Source organism: Scyliorhinus torazame, chromosome 12 (assembly GCF_047496885.1).
Source record: "Scyliorhinus torazame isolate Kashiwa2021f chromosome 12, sScyTor2.1, whole genome shotgun sequence".
NCBI lineage: Eukaryota > Metazoa > Chordata > Chondrichthyes > Carcharhiniformes > Scyliorhinidae > Scyliorhinus > Scyliorhinus torazame.
Window position 1 is genome coordinate 33,818,057 of NC_092718.1, and position 21,103 is coordinate 33,839,159.

Genomic DNA, 21,103 nt, shown 5'->3' on the forward strand with positions numbered 1-21,103 from the left:
TCTGCGACCACCGCATGATGATCCTGCACGTCTGCGCCCGTCACCCAGGCAGTGTACACGACTCATTCGTGTTGTCGCGGTCATCCATCCCCGGCATGTACGAGGGATGCCATCCCCGGCTGAGGGGCTGGTTGCTGGGCGACAGGGGCTACCCATTGCGATCGTGGCTGATGACGCCTATACGGAGGCCACGCAATGAGGCGGAGAACCGCTACAATGATGCCCATGTAGCGACAAGGGGAGTGATCGAGAGGTGCTTTGGCGTGCTGAAGATGCGTTTCAGGTGCCTGGACCTCTCTGGGGGCGCCCTCCAGTATCGGTCAGATAGGGTCGGCCGCATCATTGTGGTGTGCTGCGTCCTGCACAACATAGCCCAGCAGAGGGGCGATGTGCCGCAGGCAGAGGAGGGCGGAGTGGAGGAGCAGCAGGAAGAGGCCCAGTCCTCCCTAGATGAGGCGGATGGGGGCAATGGTCAGGGCAGACGGGGTAGACACAGGCGGGTGGCTGTCCACCGTTACCGGCTGGCCCAGCGGGCACGGGACAGACTGATAGACGCCCGCTTCACTGACTAGATGGGCGTGGGAATCGGGTAGTATGGCCACAGACCGCACACCATGGCAACAGCCGACCACCCACACCCCCCACCCATCCACCCACCCAGCACCCTCACCCCCCTCCCCAACCCCACCCACCCCACCCGCATGCACACCACCGCCCCCGCCCCCCCCCATTGCCGATCCACCTGCGGCACAACGGGCCGGGCTCACACAGTTGCGGGTGGACGAGTGTCTATCGCAGGCCATGGAGGATGATGACAACCCGCCCTGCGATGAGCTCCTGGCTCTACATCGTTGGACTATGTCTGACCCATGGCCACAGTACCACCATCCACCCGGACCATCCCTGCATGCGGCTGTGACACTGCATCGCACGGTCCCGTCCTCTGCCCGGGGGATGTTGATGGCGGCCCAGGGGGAAGTGGGCAGACTCACCTGGGGCTGAGGTAAGGCCACCCCTCACACACACACTTGCGCTCAACGTACATGACACCCCCGCACACTTTGGACAGAGCACAAAGGCAGCTTCGGTAGGTGTAACATTGACTTTAATAACCAAAGGAGTTCATGCACGTGCCCTAGCCCCTAAAACTCATCTGTGCCCTGCACCCGTGCCAACTTACTCAGTGTCTAATTGTTTGGCCTTACGGGCCCTTTGACTACGTCTATGTGGTTCCCCAGACGGTACAGCAGAACTGGAGGTGGACTCCTGTGATTCCTGCCCTCTGACACTGGATCCCTTTGGCGGCCGTTTCCTGGGGCGTCCTGGCCTAGATGGGCCAGGCTGCGGCCCAGGCGACTGGGATGGCGAGCTGCCAGCCTGTCCTGCCCGTTGCCCACCCGATGCACCTGGGACGGAAGGGGGGGCGTCCGAGGTGTCGCGGTGTACCAGGACCTCCCCTACAGAGGGAACCGGGACGGACCACACCACCTCCTCCTCCCTCGGGGTGCCCGATGGCCCCCAGGCCTCTACATGGGTGGGGGATGCGAACGGACTGGCCATCTGACGCCCCCCCGACATCTGGCGCTGCCAGTCCTGGAGGCCCGTGCTGGTATCGACAGGGGTCTGCAGGTTTGCAGCCATGGAGCCCAGGGCGTTGGCAAACCCTGTCTGTGACAGTGCGACGCCGGCTCGCACATGGCCACTGGCGCCGATGCCCTCAGCGATGGCCTGCAGAGACTGGGACATGGCCTGCTGAGACTGGGCCATGGCCTGCAGAGACTGGGCTATGGCGTTGAGCGCCTCTGCCATCTGGCGCTGGCACTGGCTCATGGCCTCCTGTGAGAGGGCAGCCATTTCCTGGGCCACAGACGCCGCCTGCACGGAAGGCCCCAGGCCTCACAAACCGTTCCCCATGTCTGACACCGTCGCACCCATTGCCTCCACCGCGGACGCCACCCGTGCGGTGTCGGCCTGGGTGGCACGCATGACCGGCACCACTCCCAGCTCCTGGACGCGGGTGGACTCCTCCACCTGCGACCGCAGCCGCCGCAAGCCGCCCGTCACCCTCTTCGCTCGTCTCCGGGTCGGTGGTTGCATCGGATCTATGTGTGGGTGTGGTAACTGCAGGAACCCGGGATCCATCTGGGCGGCAGATGTTCGCTTGGGCTGGGCTGCGCTCCGACCGCCCGGTCCCTCTGCTGCTCCTACCTCCACCTGCTGTACCGGGACGACTGTGTTGTGCGCACCAGTGAGTGTACCAGACGCCTCATCATTAAAGTGCCCAACCGTGGTGTGTGTTTCTGCGATGGTGGAGGGTGTTGGTGACAGCAGTGGCGTTGTGTCGTGCTCTTCGTCCCACTCTGAGTCCATGGCACTTTGGGGTGGGGGTTCGTCTCCACCCATCCACTCTGAGTCACTGTCCGGTATTTCGTCTTCCTGGGTAGTGCTGTCCTGGGTAGTGGTGTCCTGGGTAGTGGTGTCCTGGGTAGTGGTGTCCTGGGTAGTGGTGTCCTGGCTCGGATGTGACGGGGGCCTGTGGCTGCCCCCCTCGTCGCTGGGTGGTCGCTCCCGCACGTGACGGGGGTGCCGTCTCCCTGTTGCTCCAGGTCTCTCCGTCTCCCGTGGTGTGCGAGGGGCATCCTGCGGGCGTCGCATGCTGGAGGGTCCGGGTCTCTCCGTCTCCCGTGGTCTCCGAGGGGCATCCTGCGGGCGTCGCATGCTGGAGGGTCCGGGTCTCTCCGTCTCCCGTGGTCTCCGAGGGGCATCCTGCGGGCGTCGCATGCTGGAGGGTCCGGATCTCTCCGTCTCCTGTGGTCTCCGAGGGGCATCCTGCGGGCGTTGCATGCTGGAGGGTGCGGGTCTCTCCGTCTCCTGTGGTCTCCGAGGGGCATCCTGCTGGCGTCGCATGCTGGAGGGTGCGGGTCTCTCCGTCTCCTGTGGTCTCTGAGGGGCATCCTGCGAGTGTCGCATGCTGGAGAGTGCGGGTCTCTCCGTCTCCTGTGGTCTCCGAGGGGCATCCTGCGGGCGGTCTGCATCTGCGGGGATGGGTGCCTGGACGTTTGGTCCTGCGATACACAATGAAGCATGCATGGTTAGACATCAGGCAGTGATCAGGTGATACGGGGGAGGGGGATATAGGGGAGGGAGATGGGGACGGGCTGTCGGTGGCTCACTCGCTAGTACGCCCCCGACCTCTGCATCAGCAACCTCCCGGTCCTCAGGTCCGCCAGCCAGTTCCAGGGCCCTTTCCTCGTGTACGGTGAGTGGCCTCTCATCAGCGGGCCCTCCTCCAGTCCTCACATGCTCCCTATTGTTGTGTGCGCGCTTCTCCTGTGGGGGGGGGGGGGCAGGGGTAAAAGGCAACAGTGTTAGGCAGGTATATGAATGCACGCCATCGGTTGCGCGTGCATTGCAGAGGTTAAGGTTAGGGCTGGATTCACTTGGGGATATGGGGGATATGGGGGAGGGGGGATATGGGGGAGGGGGATATGGGGGAGGGGGGATATGGGGGGGGGATATGGGGGAGGGGGGATATGGGGGAGGGGGAGATATGGGGGAGGGGGGATATGGGGGAGGGGGATATGGGGGAGGGGGGATATGGGGGAGGGGGGATATGGGGGATATGGGGAGGGGGATATGGGGAGAGGGATATGGGGGAGGGGGGGATATGGGGGAGGGGGGATATGGGGAGGGGGGATATGGAGGAGGGGGGATATGGGGAGGGGGATATGGGGAGGGGGAGGGGGGAGGGGGGATATGGGGGAGGGGGGGATATGGGGAGGGGGGATATGGGGGAGGGGGGATATGGGGAGGGGGGGATATGGGGAGGCTCACCCTGCCTGCTCTGACGAGGTCGTTCACCTTCTTGTGGCACTGGGTGCCTGTCCGTGGTGTTAGGGCCACAGCGGTGACGGCCTCTGCCACTTCCCTCCACAGACGCCGGCTGTGGCGTGGGGCAACTCTGCGGCCGTGCCCGGGATACAGGGTGTCCCTCCTCTGCTCCACCGCGTCCAGGAGCGCCTCCACATCGCGTGACTCGAACCTCGAGGCTGAGCGACGGCCAGCCATCCAGTCGGGTGTTGCGGTCGGGTGTTCCGGTCGGGTGGGGGGGAGCAGCGCGGCCTTATGAGCCGTCACGCCGTGCAGCGCGTATGACGCTGCACGGTGTGAACCACTGCGCAAGCGCGGATCCCGTTATGTCGCTGCTAGCCCATTTCGGGCCGGAGACTATCGACCCATTTTTCCGACGTGACGCAAGTCGGATTTGCGCCGTTTTCTGCGCCGATCGGCGGACTTTCCGCCGATAACGGAGAATTTCGCCCCATGTTTCCCGGGGTGTTTATTGGCTGTCACCTGCTTTGATACATGTTTGTAATAAACTACATTTTTTTAAAAAGGAAACGGTTGTAGAGGCAGGGATGGTTCATCACCTGGGGCTGCTTTAGCACAGGGCTAAAGAGCTGGCTGTCAAAGCAGACCAAGGCGATTTTCATTTCATTTTTTTTTTTCATTTCAGCTCAGCACTTCTGGCTGAAGATTGTTGTAACTGGTCCAGCCTTGTCTTTTGCACTGGTGTGCTGGGCTCTCCCATAATTGAGAAGATTTCTGGAGTCTCCTTCAGTGAATTATTTTATTGCCCACCACAATTTCATTTCATTTCAATTTATGAGTGGATGTGACAAGATTGTTGAGCTTTAGTCTGATCCATTAGTTGTGGGGTGGTTAGCACAGTTGCTTCGCAGCGCCAGGGATCCAGTTTTGATTCCTGGCTTGGGTCACTGTCTGTGCAGAGTCTCCCCGTGCCTGCGTGGGTTTCCTCCGGGTGCTCCGGTTTCCTCCCACAAGTCCCGAAAAGTGAATTAGACATTCTGAGTTCTCCCTCAGTGTACTCGAACAGGTGCCAGGGTGTGGCAACTAGGGGATTTTCACAGTAACTGCATTGCAGTGTTAATGTAAGCCTACTTGTGACACTAATACAGATTATTATTATTATTGTTTAGCTCTTTCTACTGCATCCAGCTTTTGCTGTTTGGCATGCAAGTAGATCTGTGTTGACACCTCATTTTTAGGTATGCCTGGTGCTGCTTCTGGTATGACCAATCTTGCTTTCTTCATTGAACCACGGTTGATCCCCTGGCTTGGTGGTAATGGTAGAATGGGGGATATGCTGGGCCATGAGGGTGACAGAATAAAATTGAGTACACGTCTGCTACTGCTGATGGCCCACAGCGCCTCATGGATGCCCCTTTATGATGCTAGATCTGTTCTGAATCTATCCCATTATATAATTAGAGCTATGCTCTTTCAAAATGTCAATCACACTTACCAGCGCTTCATTAGCCAGTTCTGCCACATCCTTCCGTAGACCATCATTTACCAGGCATTCCTCCTGGACCTGGTCCTGCAACTGGATTCTTTCCTTTTGCAGATGCGTGACTTCATCGATAAGTGCTTTTATTTGCTTTTCATAGTTTTCTTTCTGGCTCTGAAAATTATTTTCCAATTTTCTGAAAAGGACAATAGTTGAAAAAATACTGATCAGCACCAAAGCTGCATTGAAGATAAAGAAAAATAACTTTGTATTTACAGAGCATTCTTCACAACCACCGGATCCCTCAGTGTTTAACGGCCCCTGAAGAACGTTTGAATTGTTGTTGTACTGTAGCAGCCCATTTGCGCACCGCAAGCTCCCACCAACCTGCAAAGTTCCATCAACCAATGACAGGTTCTCCCCGTGTCTGCGTGGGTTTTCTTCCGGGTGCTCCGGTTCCCACCCACAGTTCAAAGAGGTGCAGGTTAGGTGGATTGGCCATTCTAAATTGCCCCTTAGTGTCCAAAGACGTTGGGTGGGGTTGCTGGGTTGCAGGGATGGGGTGGATACGTGGGCTTGAGTACGGTGCTCTTTGTAGGGGCTGATGCAGACTAGATGGGCCGAATGGCCTCCTTCTGCATTGTGAATTCTATGATTCTATGACCAGAGATAATCTGTTTTTTTATCATGCTGATTGAAGGATACATTTCTGGCCGGGATGTTTGTGTCGCAAATGCTGTGATAATTGGGTGCATGCTCTGGTTATGATTAAGAGCAGCTGATGCTAATAGCAGGAGGTCTTGTGGCGCGGTGGGTAACATCCCTGCCTCTGAGGCAGAGGCTCCCCATTCGAGTTCCGTCCCGGGACTTGATGGTCAAGGGAAGTGCGTTCGTAATGTGGTCAACAGATTGAGTGTCAACCTGCAAAATCCTTACAACACGCCAATACCAGGCGGTAAGACTCCTGGTGAGCCATGCTTAATGTGGAATGCATATGTCTGATTTTCATATGGGTAATTTACATTTCAAATAACTTTGTCATGATATCAATCATTATGCGGCACTGCCCTCTCACAGCGTCAGGGACCCTGGTTTGTTTCCAACCTTGGGACTGTGTGGAGTCTGCATGTTCTCTCCATGTCTCTGTGGGTTTCCTCCGGGTGCTCCGGTTTCTCCTCATGGTCCAAAGATGCGCAGGTTAGGTGGATTGGCCATGCTAAATTGTCCCTTAGTGTCCAACGGTTAGGTGGGGTTACTGGGATAGGGCAGCAGCATGTGATTAGGTAAGGTGCTCTTTCGGAAGGTCAGTGCAGACTCGATGGACCAAATGGCCTCTAGCTGCACTGCAAGGATTCTATGATTCTAAGGATACACAGATTTTGATAAAGGTGCTTAACAGCTGGAAGATATGGGGCTGAATTCTCCAGTCCCCCAGCCACATCTTTCTCACCATTCACTGGCAGCGGGATTCTCACTTCCCGCCGCGTGTCAATGGGATTTCCTATTGAAGCCGCCACACGCCACCGGGCAGGGATGCGCTGCCAGCGGGAAAAGAGAATCCCAACGGCCGGAGAATTCCGGCCTTAGGTCGGGTTTCTCCATCCGATCACGACATCGGGATGCTCCGGTCCTGCTGCAGGGAGCGGAGCTTTGACTGAGCGCCAAATTCTTCCTTCTCGCTCGCAGCGGTGGCGGGGGCGAACTCGGATCCCGGGCGGAGAATCCCCGTTTCTACTTCTCTTCGGCTTTTCTGTTCTATTCGTTATTTATGTCTGCTTCCAATTCCCAACATCCGTGCAGTCACCGCGGAGAGGCAAAGAAAGCAGATGCCATCAATGTGAGATCATAAACTGTTTCATTGACATAACGGTGTTATGACAATAAAAGTAAAATTTGAATGAGCAATTTTGCTTGTTCTACTATGCTTACACGTATTGCCAAATTTTGGTAGGAGAGGTATTACGGTACCTGGTAATGCTGAACACCATTAGTAGAAACTGTATGCTTCCTATTGGTCAAGATGTATGGTAGCTCCGCCCTCTAGGCGGGGTATAAGAGCCCGTGCCGCCCCAGCAGCCTTTATTCTGTACCTGAGCTGCTGGGGGAAACATCTAGCTTATTAAAGCGTTCAGTTGGACTACAACCTCGCTTTAGTGGTCATTGATCGTGCATCAATTTAATAAGCTAGTTTTAAAAAGATGGAGCTCCGAATCAAGCCGGAGTGTCTGCAGCTTAACCCCCACGCGGCGAACTCAGCGACAATCTTCAAGAACTGGCTGGCGTGCTTTAAAGGATATCTCGGGACGGCCGAAAACACACCCACGGGAGAACAGAAAATGCAAGTCCTGCACTCAAGGGTGAGCCCGGAGATTTACACCCTCATCGAGGACGCGGGAGACTTCGATGCGGCAATAGAGATGCTAAAAGGACATTATGTTCGCCCGGTAAACCAGGTCTACGCCCGACATCTGCTGGCAACGAGGCGACAAATCCCTGGGGAATCGCTGGAAGAATTCTACCGTGCACTCCTGGTGTTGGGGAGAAACTGCAGCTGCCCGCAAGTTTCGGCAAGCGAACACACTGAACTCTTGGTCCGGCATGCGTTCGTGGCAGGTATGCTGTTCTCCCAAATCCGCCAGCGATTTCTAGAAAAAGGCACTCTAGGTCTCAAGGAGGCAGGAGCCCTTGCAGGCTCCCTGAATGTGGCCTCCAGAAACGCCCACGCTTACGTTCCCGACCGCGCGGCAGCCCCCCTGGGCAGCGTGGAACCTCTCCGCAGCCGACACCGAAACATCCCCCATCCCCCCACAAGCTTGTGCTGCAAGGCGGCCTGGCAACCACGGGGGGCCCCGCTGCTACTTTTGTGGGCAGGCCAAGAACCCCGCCGGCGCTGCCCGGCCCGCGCATGCACCTGCAAGGGATGCGGTAAAAAGGGCCATTTTGTGGTGGTATGCCAGGCCCGTGCGGTTGCCGCGGTCTCTGGTGGCGAATGCGAACCGCCACCACAAACCTCTCCACGGTCCCCTTGCGGCCAGCGGGCGTCGCCATCTTCCTACTCCAGGGCCACGTGCGGCCCCCGGGCACTGCCACCTTGTCCCGCGGACACCACGTTAGAGGGATGGGCGCCGCCATTTTGTGCACCATGTGCGACCAATGGGAGCCACCATCTTGGATGAACCCCCAGGACCCCAGCTCGGCTGACCACACACTGCCCGAAGAGAACAGTCAACTGCTGCAATTAGCCTCGGTGACGCTGAATCAATCCCGGCCTCGAACACTCTCAACTGCTACAACGACCATATTTATCAACGGGCACGAGACGTCCTGCCTAATCAACTCTGGGAGCACGGAGAGCTTCATACACCCCAACACGGTAAGGCGCTGTTCTCTCCTCGTCCACCCCGTTAATCAAACAATCTCCCTGGCCTCCGGTTCTCACTCAGTAGAGATAAAGGGGTTTTGTGTAGCAATCCTCACAGTCCAAGGAAGGGAGTTCAAAAATTACCGGCTCTACGTCCTTCCCCACCTCTGCGCGGCCACACTCCTAGGTTTAGACTTCCAGAGTAACCTCCAAAGTCTAACCTTCAAATTCGGCGGCCCTATACCCCCCTCACTGTCTGCAGCCCCGCGACCCTTCAGGTCAACCCGCCTTTCCTGTTTGCGAACCTCACCCCGGATTGCAAACCCATCGCCACCAGGAGCAGACGGTACAGTGCCCAGGGCCGGATCTTTATTAGGTCAGAGGTCCAAAGGCTACTGAGGGAAGGAGTTATTGAAGCTAGCAACAGTCCCTGGAGAGCTTAAGTAGTCATGGTAAAGACCGAGGAGAAGCATAGGATGGTCATCGACTACAGTCAGACCATCAACAGGTTTACGCAGCTGGACGCGTACCCTGTCCCCCGCATCCGACCTGGTAAACAGGATCGAGCATTACAAGTCCGCCTACCACCAGTTCCCCATCCGCACTAGTGACCGCAAATACACTGCCTTCGAGGCAGATGGGCGGCTCTATCACTTCTTAAGGGTTCCCTTCGGTGTCACCAACGGGGTCTCGGTCTTCCAGCGCGAGATGGACCGAATGGTTGACTGGTACGGTTTATGGGCAACATTCCCGTATCTCGATAATGTCACCATCTGCGGCCACGACCAGCAGGACCATGACACCAACCCCCGAAAATTCCTCCAGACCGCAAAGATCCTTAACCTTACATACAACAAGGATAAATACATGTTTAGCACCGACCGCCCAGCTATCCTCGGCTACGTAGTGCGAAATGGAGTTATAGGCCCCGACCCTGAACGCATGCGCCCCCTTATGGAGTTCCCCCTCCCTCACTGCCCCAAGGCCCTGAAGCGCTGCCTAGGGTTTTTCAGTTACTACGCCCAGTGGGTCCCCAACTATGCGGACAAGGCCCGTCCCCTGATCCAATCCACAGCTTTTCTCCTGTCGATAGAGGCCCACCAGGCCTTCAGCCGCATCAAAGCAGACATTGCAAAGGCCACGATGCACCCCATCGACGAGTCCCTCCCCTTCCAGGTCGAGAGCAACGTGTCTGACGTGTCTTGACCCTCAACCAAGCGGGCAGGCCCGTGGCCTTCTTCTCACGTACCCTCCATGCTTCCGAAATCCACCGCTCCTCAGTCGAAAGGAGGCCCAGGCCATAGTAGAAGCTGTGCGACATTGGAGGCATTACCTGGCCGGCAGGAGATTCACTCTCCTCACTGACCAACGGTCGATTGCTTTCATGTTCGATAATGCACAGCGGGGCAAGATAAAAAACGATAAGATCTTGCGGTGGAGGATCGAACTTTCCACCTACAACTACGAGATCTTGTATCGTCCCGGGAAGCTAAACGAGCCTCCTGACGTCCTGTCCCGCGGCACATGTGCCGCCGCACAAGTGGACCACCTCCGAGCCCTCCACGAGGACCTCTGCCACCCGGGGATCACTCCCTTTTTCCACTTTATCAAGACCCGCAACCTGCTCTACTCCATCGAGGAGGTCAGGACAGCCACCAGGGACTGCCAAATCTGCGCGGACTGCAAACCGCACTTCTACCGGCCAGAGAAAGCGCACCTGATAAAGGCTTCCCGTCCCTTTGAACGCCTCAGCATGGACTTCAAAGGCCCCCTCCCCTCCACTGACCGCAACACATACTTCCTGAACGTGATTGACGAGTACTCCCGGTTCCCATTCGCCATCCCCTGCCTCGACATGGCCACAACCACTGTCATCAAGGCCCTCCATAGCATCATTGCACTGTTCGGGTTCCCCGCTTACATACATAGTGATAGGGGGTCCTCCTTTATGAGCGACGAACTGCATCAATTCCAGCTCAGCAAGGGCATCGCCTCGAGCAGTACGACCAGTTACAACCCCCAGGGTTACGGACAGGTAGAGCGGGAGAACGGAACAGTCTGGAAGACCGTCCTACTGGCCCGACGGTCCAGGAATCTCCCAGTCTCCCGCTGGCTGGAAGTCCTCCTGGATGCCCTCCACTCCATCCGGTCACTGCTTTGTACCACAACCAACCAGACACCTCACGAACGTCTCCTTGTCTTCCCCAGGAAGTCCTCCTCTGGGACCTCGCTCCCGACCTGGCTGGCAGCTCCCGGACCCATCCTGCTCCGAAAACACGTGCGGGCGCACAAGTCGGACCTGTTGGTCGAGAGGGTCCATCTTCTCCACTCTAACCCCCAGTACGCCTATGTGGTGTACCCCGATGGCCGACAAGATACGGTCTCCCTACGAGACCTGGTGCCCGCCAGAGCCCCAAGCACACCCCAGCCACCAGTCCCACCCTCCCCTCCACTGCAGCACCTTCCAGGAGGATCAGTCCTTCCGCCGGCCCCGTCTAGGCCCCCCCACCCACCGACGCCCCCCGCAGGCACTCCCTTCCAAGGTTAACTGTTTTCCCCACCAGCGCCGTCTAGGGGTGTCGAAGCTGCCACGGAGATCGAAGCCACGCTCCCGGAGTCACAGACGCCCGAGCCTCCACCGGAGTCACCCCCGCTGGCTGCCGAACTCTCTGGCGCCGGGGATTTGGCGGGGGCGGGAATCGCGCCAGTCGGCGGTCGCTGGCAGCGGCCCCCCCGGCTATTCTCTGGCCCACGATGGGCCGAGTGGCTGCCCGGTTTAGGCTGGTCCCGCCGGCGTAAATTACAACAGGTGCTTACCGGCGGGACCTGGCTCCGTGGGTGGCCTCCGGGTTCCTTGTGGGGCGTGGGGTGATCTGGCCCCGGGGGGGGGGGGGGTGCCTCCACGGTGGCCTGGGCCGTGATCGGGGCCCACCGATCCACACATGCGCCTACTCGCACCGGCCGGTGGAGGCCCTTCGGCGCCAGTTGCGTGGCGCCAAGCCACTTCCGCGCCGGCTGGCGCGGCGTAAACCACTCCGTCGCCGGCCTAGCCCCTGAAGGTGCAGAGGATTCCGCACCTTCGGGGCGGTCCGACGCCGGAGTGGTTCCTGCCACTCCTTCACGCCGGAGTTGCCCACCCCACCGTTTCGCGGAGAATCCCGCCCTAGGCCTGAGTTTGAATGAGGAATTTCTCTGGTCAATTTCACCTTCTAGTTCCTAAAAGCTGCCAGCCCCGCATAACAGAACCCTTTTTACATGGCCGCTGCAGTCAGACAAACTATAAACATTTTAACCCTTAAATTGTCCCAATGTTTAGCATCCAATGTTCCTAAAATCCTCCATTTGTCACACCTCCCCTTTAAAAATGAACCAGCGTGATAATCTGAGGTCCAGCAATGGTAATGCCATTGAATGTCAAGGGGAGGTGGTTAGATTCTCTCTTGTTGGAGATGATCATTGCCTCGCATCTGTGAGATAAGAGTGCAAAGTATAGTAAGTAGATTAATTTCCAGGACACACACCGCCTGCTATCTTAAAATATTCCCAAATTAAAATCTAAAATGGAGCTCAAACTGATTTGCTGCTGTCAGCTGTGAACGAAACCCAGCCTATCCCAGATAGCAAGAAAACTGTAATACTCCTTCAAAAGTTCACGGCCTGAGTTTTCCAATGATATTATATTCAGCATCTATCAATGAGAGAATCAGTGGCATTGCTTAAGCGTGGTTGGCAGCTTCCTTCACACACTATGCAACAATTTGTTCGAGTGTTTACTGTCTCAGGGTGGGAAGACAGGACTGACATTGCCTTAATGGCAAGTACAGCATTTATTGTCCATCCCAATTTCTCACAGCGGTGAGCTGCCAACAATGGGTTTGCTGGGTCATTTTAGAATTAAGAGACAACCACATGGCTGTAGGGCTGGTATCACATATGGGTCTGACCAGCGACGGATGGTAGATTTTCCATTCTGAAGGGGATCACTGAACCAGATGGGGGTTTTATGTCAATCCGGTGCTGCCACGATCATTATTACTGTATTAAATTTAAATTCTCCCAGTCACCTTGGCAGGATTTGAACTCGTGTCTGGAGCATTCGTCCAGGCCTCTGGATTACGAGACCGGTAACATTACTGCTATATTACCATCTCCTATATAAATGCTTGAATACATTTCTGTAGTCAAACAGTACTCAGTTATATTCAGCTCAGATGTCTCAAGAGTGAGATAGTCGGTATTACACTGCCAAAATGCTAAAATTATAGTGCGTATGAATGCACATCCTTGAATCAAGCCTGACATTATGCTGTCCTTGACAAAAACAGATGTTGGAAAAGCTCAGCAGGTCTGGCAGCATCTGTGGAGAGAACCTGAGTTAACGGGCGGAATTCTCCCCAAAACCCTCGAAGTGTGCTCTCTGCTGGGAAACGAGGTGAGATTCCTGCCGGGTGCATCAGCGTGGTCCAGATCGCAATCCACCCACACTTAGAAATTTTGGGGGAGCTGGGGTAATTCACACCACTGGTCCTGAAGAAGCCAGCGAGGCTGGATCCTCAGAGATTGGGGTGTTGTTTTTAAATGCCCCAATCTCAGAATAACACCATTGCACCCTGTTACAACCCCCCACCCCAATCACTGGCAAGCCCCGCCCCCCCCCCCTCCCCCCACTACCTCTCAAGCGAGTGGCAACCCGCTATGGGCCCACCAAAGGTCACCCCCACACTTCAGGGTCTCCCTTTAGGTTCCACACCCCCTTCAGGCCCCCCCCTCAGTCCCCCACTTCATGCTGCGCCCATTGGCAGTGCCAACCTGGCACTGCGAAGGATACCAGGGGGAAGCACCAGGTTGGTGGTGCCAAGGGCAGCACTCAGAGCACCTGGTCTTTCTCGGAAGGTTTCAGATCAGAGGAAACCCCAGCAGACACATACTGCAGTTTGGAACAACACCTGCTCAAAAGAGGAAGTACTTCAGAGTGAATGGACCGCAAAGAGCAATAAAACAAACAAAACAGCGATCCTTTGAAATAGCCTGGACTTGTCAATCAAGAACCGTATAAAAGGTATTGGACTGTGAAATTGAATGTAAACAATGCAGTTCAAAGCATTTAGTCTTCTCAGCAAACCCAGAGGCTTGAAAAAGTTAATAGGGGAATGAAATTGAATGTGAAAAAAGAATTTCAAACGTTTCCAACACATCAAACGGAAGACTTTCACCTTCATCTGACAGATTTTTGAACTTGATGCTGGGAGAGAGTTTACAGATTTTTAAGGCTACAGGGGAAAGACATGCCACACAACCCTCATCCCAGGAAAGTCCCCTGACCGGAGCCCCTCCAGCCCAGCTCAAGCGCCACTGACCCCCCGCCTAAGTGTGGAGAGGATACGCACCCCTTACTCTCCTCAGAGATCACAGTGCCGCCTCCCCACTTTTAAGGACCAGTACTGATGGATGCCCGTGAAACATCCAGCTGGGGGGGGGGGGGGGAGCCTTCCAGGAGGCTGCAGCATTCCACGTCAATCTGGCTAATGAGATTGAAATGGATGCCAATGAGTTCCGATCAGGTTCTCACCGTTTCTGGGCTAGAACCTGATCTCACCAGGCGGAGCAGGCTTGGATACTTGCGGTGGATTTGACTGACGCCTGGCGAGAATCCCGTTTTGGGTCTCACGCCCGATTCAACGGGCCAGCGGGAATCCCTGCTAGGGCTAACGGCCCTCATTCCCCTTTCATGGGCATGGCCCCCCCTCAGGCCCTGGCCCTTGGCCGAGCCACCCTGGCACCCCAGCACTACCACCCTGCCAGCTCCAGCCAGGAACCCTGGCAGTTCCAGGGTGGCGGTGCCAAGGTGCCAGAGGGAGAGCCAGGATGCCACCCTGCCCTGTCCCTGACAACTCAGAGGTCTCCAAAGGCCTGGGAGAACCAACTAGGTGATGTTACGCCTAGTCCACGTTTGTGTGAACCAATACTAAACGGCGCCTGGTCGAAGCCTCGTTGAGGAAGCCATTAGTGCTGATTAGGTTCTTGCCCAGTGTGGGTGAGATGGCGTTGGTAAATCACGCTCGTTAACTCTATTTTCTCTCTCTGCAGATGTTGCCAGACCTGCTGAGGTCTTCTGGCCTTTTCTGTTTTCATTTCAGTGTATTTTGCTTTTATTATCTTCTGTGGTCCTTGGTCAGATTATTTTTTCAATGGTGCATCTACTTTCTTGCTGGAGAAAACCTAAATGTTATTGAGAAAATGGAGCAAAACTCTGAAACATGTTTGTACCTCCTTTGCCGTTCTTCTCTTTCTAAATCACCAAGGTGCTGCTGTGTGATTTCTTCCATTTTTCCTGTGAACAAACAGAATGGAACAAAGGTTCATGCCAATATACAATCAGGCCATAGATCTCTGCAGCAATTTCCTATCTCAGTGCAGTTCTAAACATTGATTTCATAATCCAATATTAATTTGCTTTAAAGCCAAGCAAAGGCACAAAAGAAACATCTCCGTTTTCTTTATTATCCTGTACCTACACATGGAATTTGGCTCTGTTTGCAACGCTCTCTCTCCAGGACTTGAGTTCATAATCTAGGCGTAACACTACAGTGCAGCAATGGGAGGACTGCAGCATTGGCAGAGGGTACAATTCTTCAGATGCGATGTTAAAAGTAGGTTGTGCCTACGCAGATGGACAGAAGAAGATAAAAGGGGGACAACAAGCATTGGCTCCAACATGAATTCAAAAGTGGTTTCTTTGTTTTGTAGAAGGGGATCATACAGACTCAAAACTCTGGGCAGGATTCTCCGGCCTCCTAGCCGCGTGTTTCCCAATGGAGGGAGGCGCCGTTCGCTGGCGGCAGGATTCTCTGCTCCCGTGGCTGTCAATGGAATTTCCATTTGAAGACACCCCATGCCGCCGGAAACTCACAGACCGGGGTGTGTTGCCGGAGGGTCCAGAGAATTCCGCTGCCAGTGAATGGCCGGCGAATTCCGGTCTCTGTTCCTCTCTCCGTCTATGCTGGAAGACCTGCTGAGTTTAACCAGCATTTTCTGTTCTTAGCCATTATTTTTTGTTTTTGAAGTAGCCGCTTTTAGCACAGGCATCATGAACAAGTTTCAATCCTATTGGGTACATTAGGTCACTCAAACATTGACCTCAGCCATGTGGTCATGCACACCACATGGGGGATTTAGACAATTTCTGCAGTTTGACCTCATTAGTTGTCCGGTTGGCAGCTTAACAAATGGATCAACATTATTGGTGTAATCTCGCTAGCTCTTCTTTAGAATCATTCGCAATAGAGTCAAAGGCAAAGATTTGAAACATTGCACAGACTTTATTCATGTTTTACGAGATGGGTCATAGATGTATACAGCATGGAAACAGGCCCAGCTGGTCCATGCCGCCCAGTTTCTATCACTAAGCTAGTCCCACCTGCCTGCATTTGGCCCATATCCTTCTATACCCACCCTGCCCATGTAACCATCTAACTGCTGTGTAAAAGACAAAATTGTACCCGCCTCTACCAGTGCCTCTGGCAGCCCATTCCAGATGCTCACCACCCTGTGTGTGAAAACATTTCCCCTCTGATCTCTTTTGCATCTCTCCCCTCTCACCTTAAACCTATGCCCTCTAGTTTTAGACTCCTCTACCTTTGGGAAAAGATGTTGACTATCTACCTTATTGATGCTCCTCATTATTTTATAGACCTCTAAAAGATCACCTCTAAGCCTCCTACACTCCAGGGAAAAAAGTCCCAGCCTATCCAGCCTCTCCGCACATGGACTAGGATGACCAGAACTAAACACAGTATTCCATGTGTGGTCTTACCAATGTCTTGTACAACTTCAACAAAACGTCCCAACTCCTGGATTCAATATTCTGACAATAAAACCTAGCATGCTGAATGCTGTCTTCATCACCCTGTCCACCTGCGACGCCACCTTCAAGGAGCTATGAACCTGTATTCCTAGATCTCTTTGTTCTGTAACTCTCCCCAACTCCCTACCATTAACTGAGTTGATCCTGCCCTGATTTGATCCACCAAAATGCATCACCTCACATTTATCCAAATTAAACTCCATCTGCCATTCATCGGCCCACTGGTCCAATTGGTCAAGATCCTGTTGCAATCGTATATAACCTTCTTCACTATCCATTATGTCAAAAATCTTGGTGTTATCTGCAAACTTACTAACCATGCCTCCTACATTCTCATCCAAATCATTTATATATATCACAAATAACAGTGGACCCAGCACCGATCCCTGAGGCACACCGCTGGCCACAGGTCTCTAGTTTGAAAAACAGCCCTCCACAACTACCTTCGGTCGACAGGCCAATTTTGTATCCAATTGGCTACCTCGCCCTGGATTCCATAAGATTTAACCTTTTGCAACAACCTACCATGCGGTACCTTGTCAAAGGCCTTGCTAAAGTCCATGTAGACAACGTCGACCGCACTGCCCTCATCCACCTTCTTGGTTACTCTTTCAAAAACTCAATCAAATTCGTGAGACACGATTTTCCCTTTATAAAGCCAAGCTGACTTTCCCTATTTAGTCCTGTGGGCTTTGCTGGCGAGGTCAGCATTTGTGTCCATCCCTAATTGCCCTTGAAATGGTGGTGAGCTGCCTTCTTGAACCGCTGCCATCCATGTGGTGTAGGTACATTCACAGTGCTATTAGGGAGGGAGTTCCAGAATTTTGCCAGAGCGACAGTGAAGGAACAGAGATTTATTTCAAGTCAGGATGGTGAGTGACTTGGGAGGGGAACTTGCAACAAATGGTGGTCTTCTCTGTATCTCCTGCCCTTGTCCTTCCAGATGATGGTGGTCCTGGGCATGGAAGGCACTGCCTAAGGAACCTTGGTGAGTTTCTACAGTGCATCTTGTAGATGGTACACACTGCTACTACTGTGCGTTGGTGGTGGAGGGAGTGAATGTTTGTGGAAGGGGTGCCAATCATACAGGTTGCTTTGTCCTGGATGGTGTTGAGCTTCTTGAGTGTTGTTGGAGCTGCACTCATCCAGGCAAGTGGGGAGTATTCCATTACAATCCTGACTTGTGCCTTGGTGGACAGGCTTTGGGGAGTCAGGAGGTGAGTTATTTTCCACAGGATTCCTAGCTTCTGATTTTCTCTTGTTGCCACAGTATTTATATGGCTAGTCCAGTTTAGTTTGCGGTCAATCGTAATCTCCAGGATGTTGATAGTGGGGGATTCAGTGATGGTAATACCGTTGAATGTCAAGGGGTGATGGTTTGATTCTCTCTTATTGGAGATGGTCACTGCCTGGCACTTCTCTGGCACGCATGTAACTTGCCATTTGTCAGCCTACGCCTAGATATTGTCCAGGTCTTGCTGCTTTTGCACATGGACTGCCTCCGTGTCTAAGGAGTCATAACTGGTGCAATCATCAGCGAACATCCCCATATCTGACCTTATGTTGGAAGGGAGATCATTGATGAAGCAGCTGAAGATGGTTGGGCCTTGGAAACTACCCTGAGGAACTCCTGCAGTAATGTCCCGGGACTGAGATGACTGACCTCCAACCACCACAACCATCTCCCTTTGTGCTAGGTATGATTCCAACCAGAGGAGAATTTTCCTCCTGACTCCCATGGTCTCCAGTTTTGCTGGGCTCTTTGATACCACATTTGGTTAAATGCTGCCTTGATGTCAAGGGCAGTCACTCTCACCTCACCTCTGGAGTTCAGTTCTTTTATCCATGTTTTGAAACAAGGCTGTAATGAGGTCAGGAGCTGAGCGACTTTGGCGGAACTCAAACTGAGCATCAGTGAGCAGTGAGTGGGCAAAGGACTGGCAGATGGAACACAATGTGTAAAAGTGTGAAGTTATGCACTTTAGTGAGAAGAATAGAGGGATAGACTATTTCCTAAATGGGAAAATGATCAGAAATCTGAAACACAAAAGGGACTTACGAGTCCTAGTTTCGGATTCTCTTGAGGTTAACATGTAGGTCAGTTGGCAGTTAAGACGGCAAATGCAATGTTGGCATTCATGTCGAGAGGGTTAGAATGCAAGAGCAGGGATGTACTGCTGAGGCTGTATGAGGCATTGGCTAGACCCTCACTTGGAGTATTGTGAGCAGTTTTGGGCCCCGTTTCTAAGGCAGGATGTGCTGGCCTTGGAGAGGGTCCAGAGGAGGTTCACAGGAATGATCCCTGGAATGAAGTACTTGCCATATGAGGAGTGATTGAGGACTCTGTGTCTGTACTCAGAGGCCTAGATAGAGTGGACGTGGAGAAGGTGTTTCCATTAGAAGGAGAAAATGGAACCCGTGAGCACAGCCTCAGGCTAAAGGGACGATCCTTTAAAACTGTGATGAGGAGGAATCTTTTCAGCCAGAGGGTGGTGAATCTGTGGAACTCTTTTCCGCAGAAGGCTTTGGAGACGAAGTCACTGTGTCTTTAAGACAGAGGTAGATAGGCTCTTGATCAATAAGGGGATCAGGGGGTTATGGGGCGAAGGCAGGAGAATGGGGATGAGAAAAATATCAGCTGTGATTGAATGGCGGAGCAGACTCGATGGGCCAAGTGGCCTAAGTCTGCTCCTATATCTTATGGAACCCTTTCCAGCATAGCACCATTGACCATCTGCCACCTTCTCAGCTCCTGAGGACTATTCCTCAGTCCTAACTGCACAGAGCTATTCAAATGGCTCCAGGGACTTCTTCTGAGCCCCAACTACACAGAACCAGCTAACAGCAATATCTTTGCCACTTGGAACCTGCTAACAGCAGCACCATTTTGGATATGGCCTTTTCCCCTTCTGCAGAACACTCACTCCCTCAGCAAACACACAGATTAATTGAAACCCTTGCTCTTTCTTTAGCTCCACACATCTCCATGATATTACAGCTTTCCTAAGTCACTCATTATTTTTAAATTAATTGTTGTTCTCACTCCCGGATCAAAATAACCCTCTGAGCTGCATTTCTATGTGAGCTGTGTGGGCACCCCGTCTCCAATTCTCCAGCCAAGTAAACCCAGCTGCTGTTTTATAATTTTACCTTTCTAGTTGTTCATCCCTAAAGTCAACGTGGCCCCAACTTGTGAGGTGTGATAGTCCTCAAACTGCCTTAGTTGCGGTTATTGCGTTTTCTTCAGTTAAACTATAATCTTCCTACTAATAATTTCCTCTAAAATCACTGTGAACCAGGCATTTATAACACGCGGGTATTAATTTTTTGTGTGCTACCTCCTTTAATAATCGTTATTATTGTCACAAGTAAGCTTACATTAACACTGCAATGAAGTTACTGTGAAAATCCCCTAGTCGCCACACTCCGGCGCCTGTTCGGGCACACAGAGGGAGAATTCAAAATTTCCAAATCACCGAACAAGCACGTCTTTCGGGCCTTGTGGGAGGAAACTGGAGCACCCGGAGGAAACCCACGCAGTCACGGGGAGAACATGCAGACTCCGCACAGTGACCCAAACCGGAATCGAACCTGGGACCTTGGCGCTGTGAAGCACCAGTGCTAACCACTGTACTACCGTGCTACCCAAATTCACTGAGTGAAGACTGTGTCATCTATTTTGAATTGCTAAGTATAGGTGGTCGCCAAGACAGGAAAATAGGATTTCTTTTTGTGGGGCAGATTCGGATACTCAAATGATCCTTTCTCAAGCTGATTTCCTTACATGCTTCTGTAAGTTTTAGCATTAGGAGCATTTGTGCGTCTGGAAGTAATCCTGAGGTCCGATTCGCTGACAGGAGCGACTTTCAGAGGTGCAACACTATAGTTATTGTCTTGCAATAATATCGTTCAAAGGTTTAAAAATCAGCAAACCTCAATGAGAAAAGATGTTAGAAGAAACCTTTCCTTCTGGGTAGTGGATATGCGCAACAGACACCTACCTAGCAAGAGCAGCTGATGCCAAGACGATTGTCTCCTTTTGTTACTTACCTGCTTGCAAATGGAATTGGAAATGTTAAGCATTTGTACAGTCTGTGATAACCAAGGAATACGTGGGCTTCAAGATAACAGGTTAGAACTGATTAGTGACAATGTGGGCCTGGACAAAATATTGCAGAGTGTTGCTTTGTTATGGGCAGCACGGGGGCACAGTGGTTAGCACTGTAGCTTCACAGCACCAGGGACCCGGGTTCGATACCCGGCTTGGGTCAGTCTGTGTGGAGTCTGCACGTTCTCCCTGTGTCCGCGTGGGTTTCCTCCGGATGCTCCGGTTTCCTCCAACAGTCCAAAGATGTGCGGGTTAGGTGGATTGTCCATGCTAAATTGCTCGCAGTATCCAAAGCTTAGGGGGGGTTACTGGGTGATGGGGAGAGGGTGAAAGTGTGGGCTCAAGTATGGTGCTGTTTCAAGGGCCGGTGTAGACCCGATAGACCGAATGGCCTCCTTCTGCACCGTAGATTTTATGATTATCTTTGCGGATCTGCAATTATTTGGACAAAGTGAAACC

General features: G+C 53.3%; 1 protein-coding gene across 4 annotated transcripts in view; it reads right to left on the minus strand.

The window, feature by feature from the left end:
- Positions 1-21,103, minus strand: part of myo5c (myosin VC) — a 165,145-nt gene that overhangs the window by 55,195 nt on the left and 88,847 nt on the right. For all 4 annotated transcript variants that reach the window (XM_072470647.1, XM_072470646.1, XM_072470648.1 and 1 more), the window contains 2 exons: positions 14,940-15,003; positions 5,327-5,507 (listed from right to left, as the gene is read on the minus strand). In XM_072470647.1, the coding sequence (XP_072326748.1) occupies positions 5,327-5,507; positions 14,940-15,003 (245 nt within the window). The remainder of the gene's footprint in view (positions 1-5,326; positions 5,508-14,939; positions 15,004-21,103) is intronic.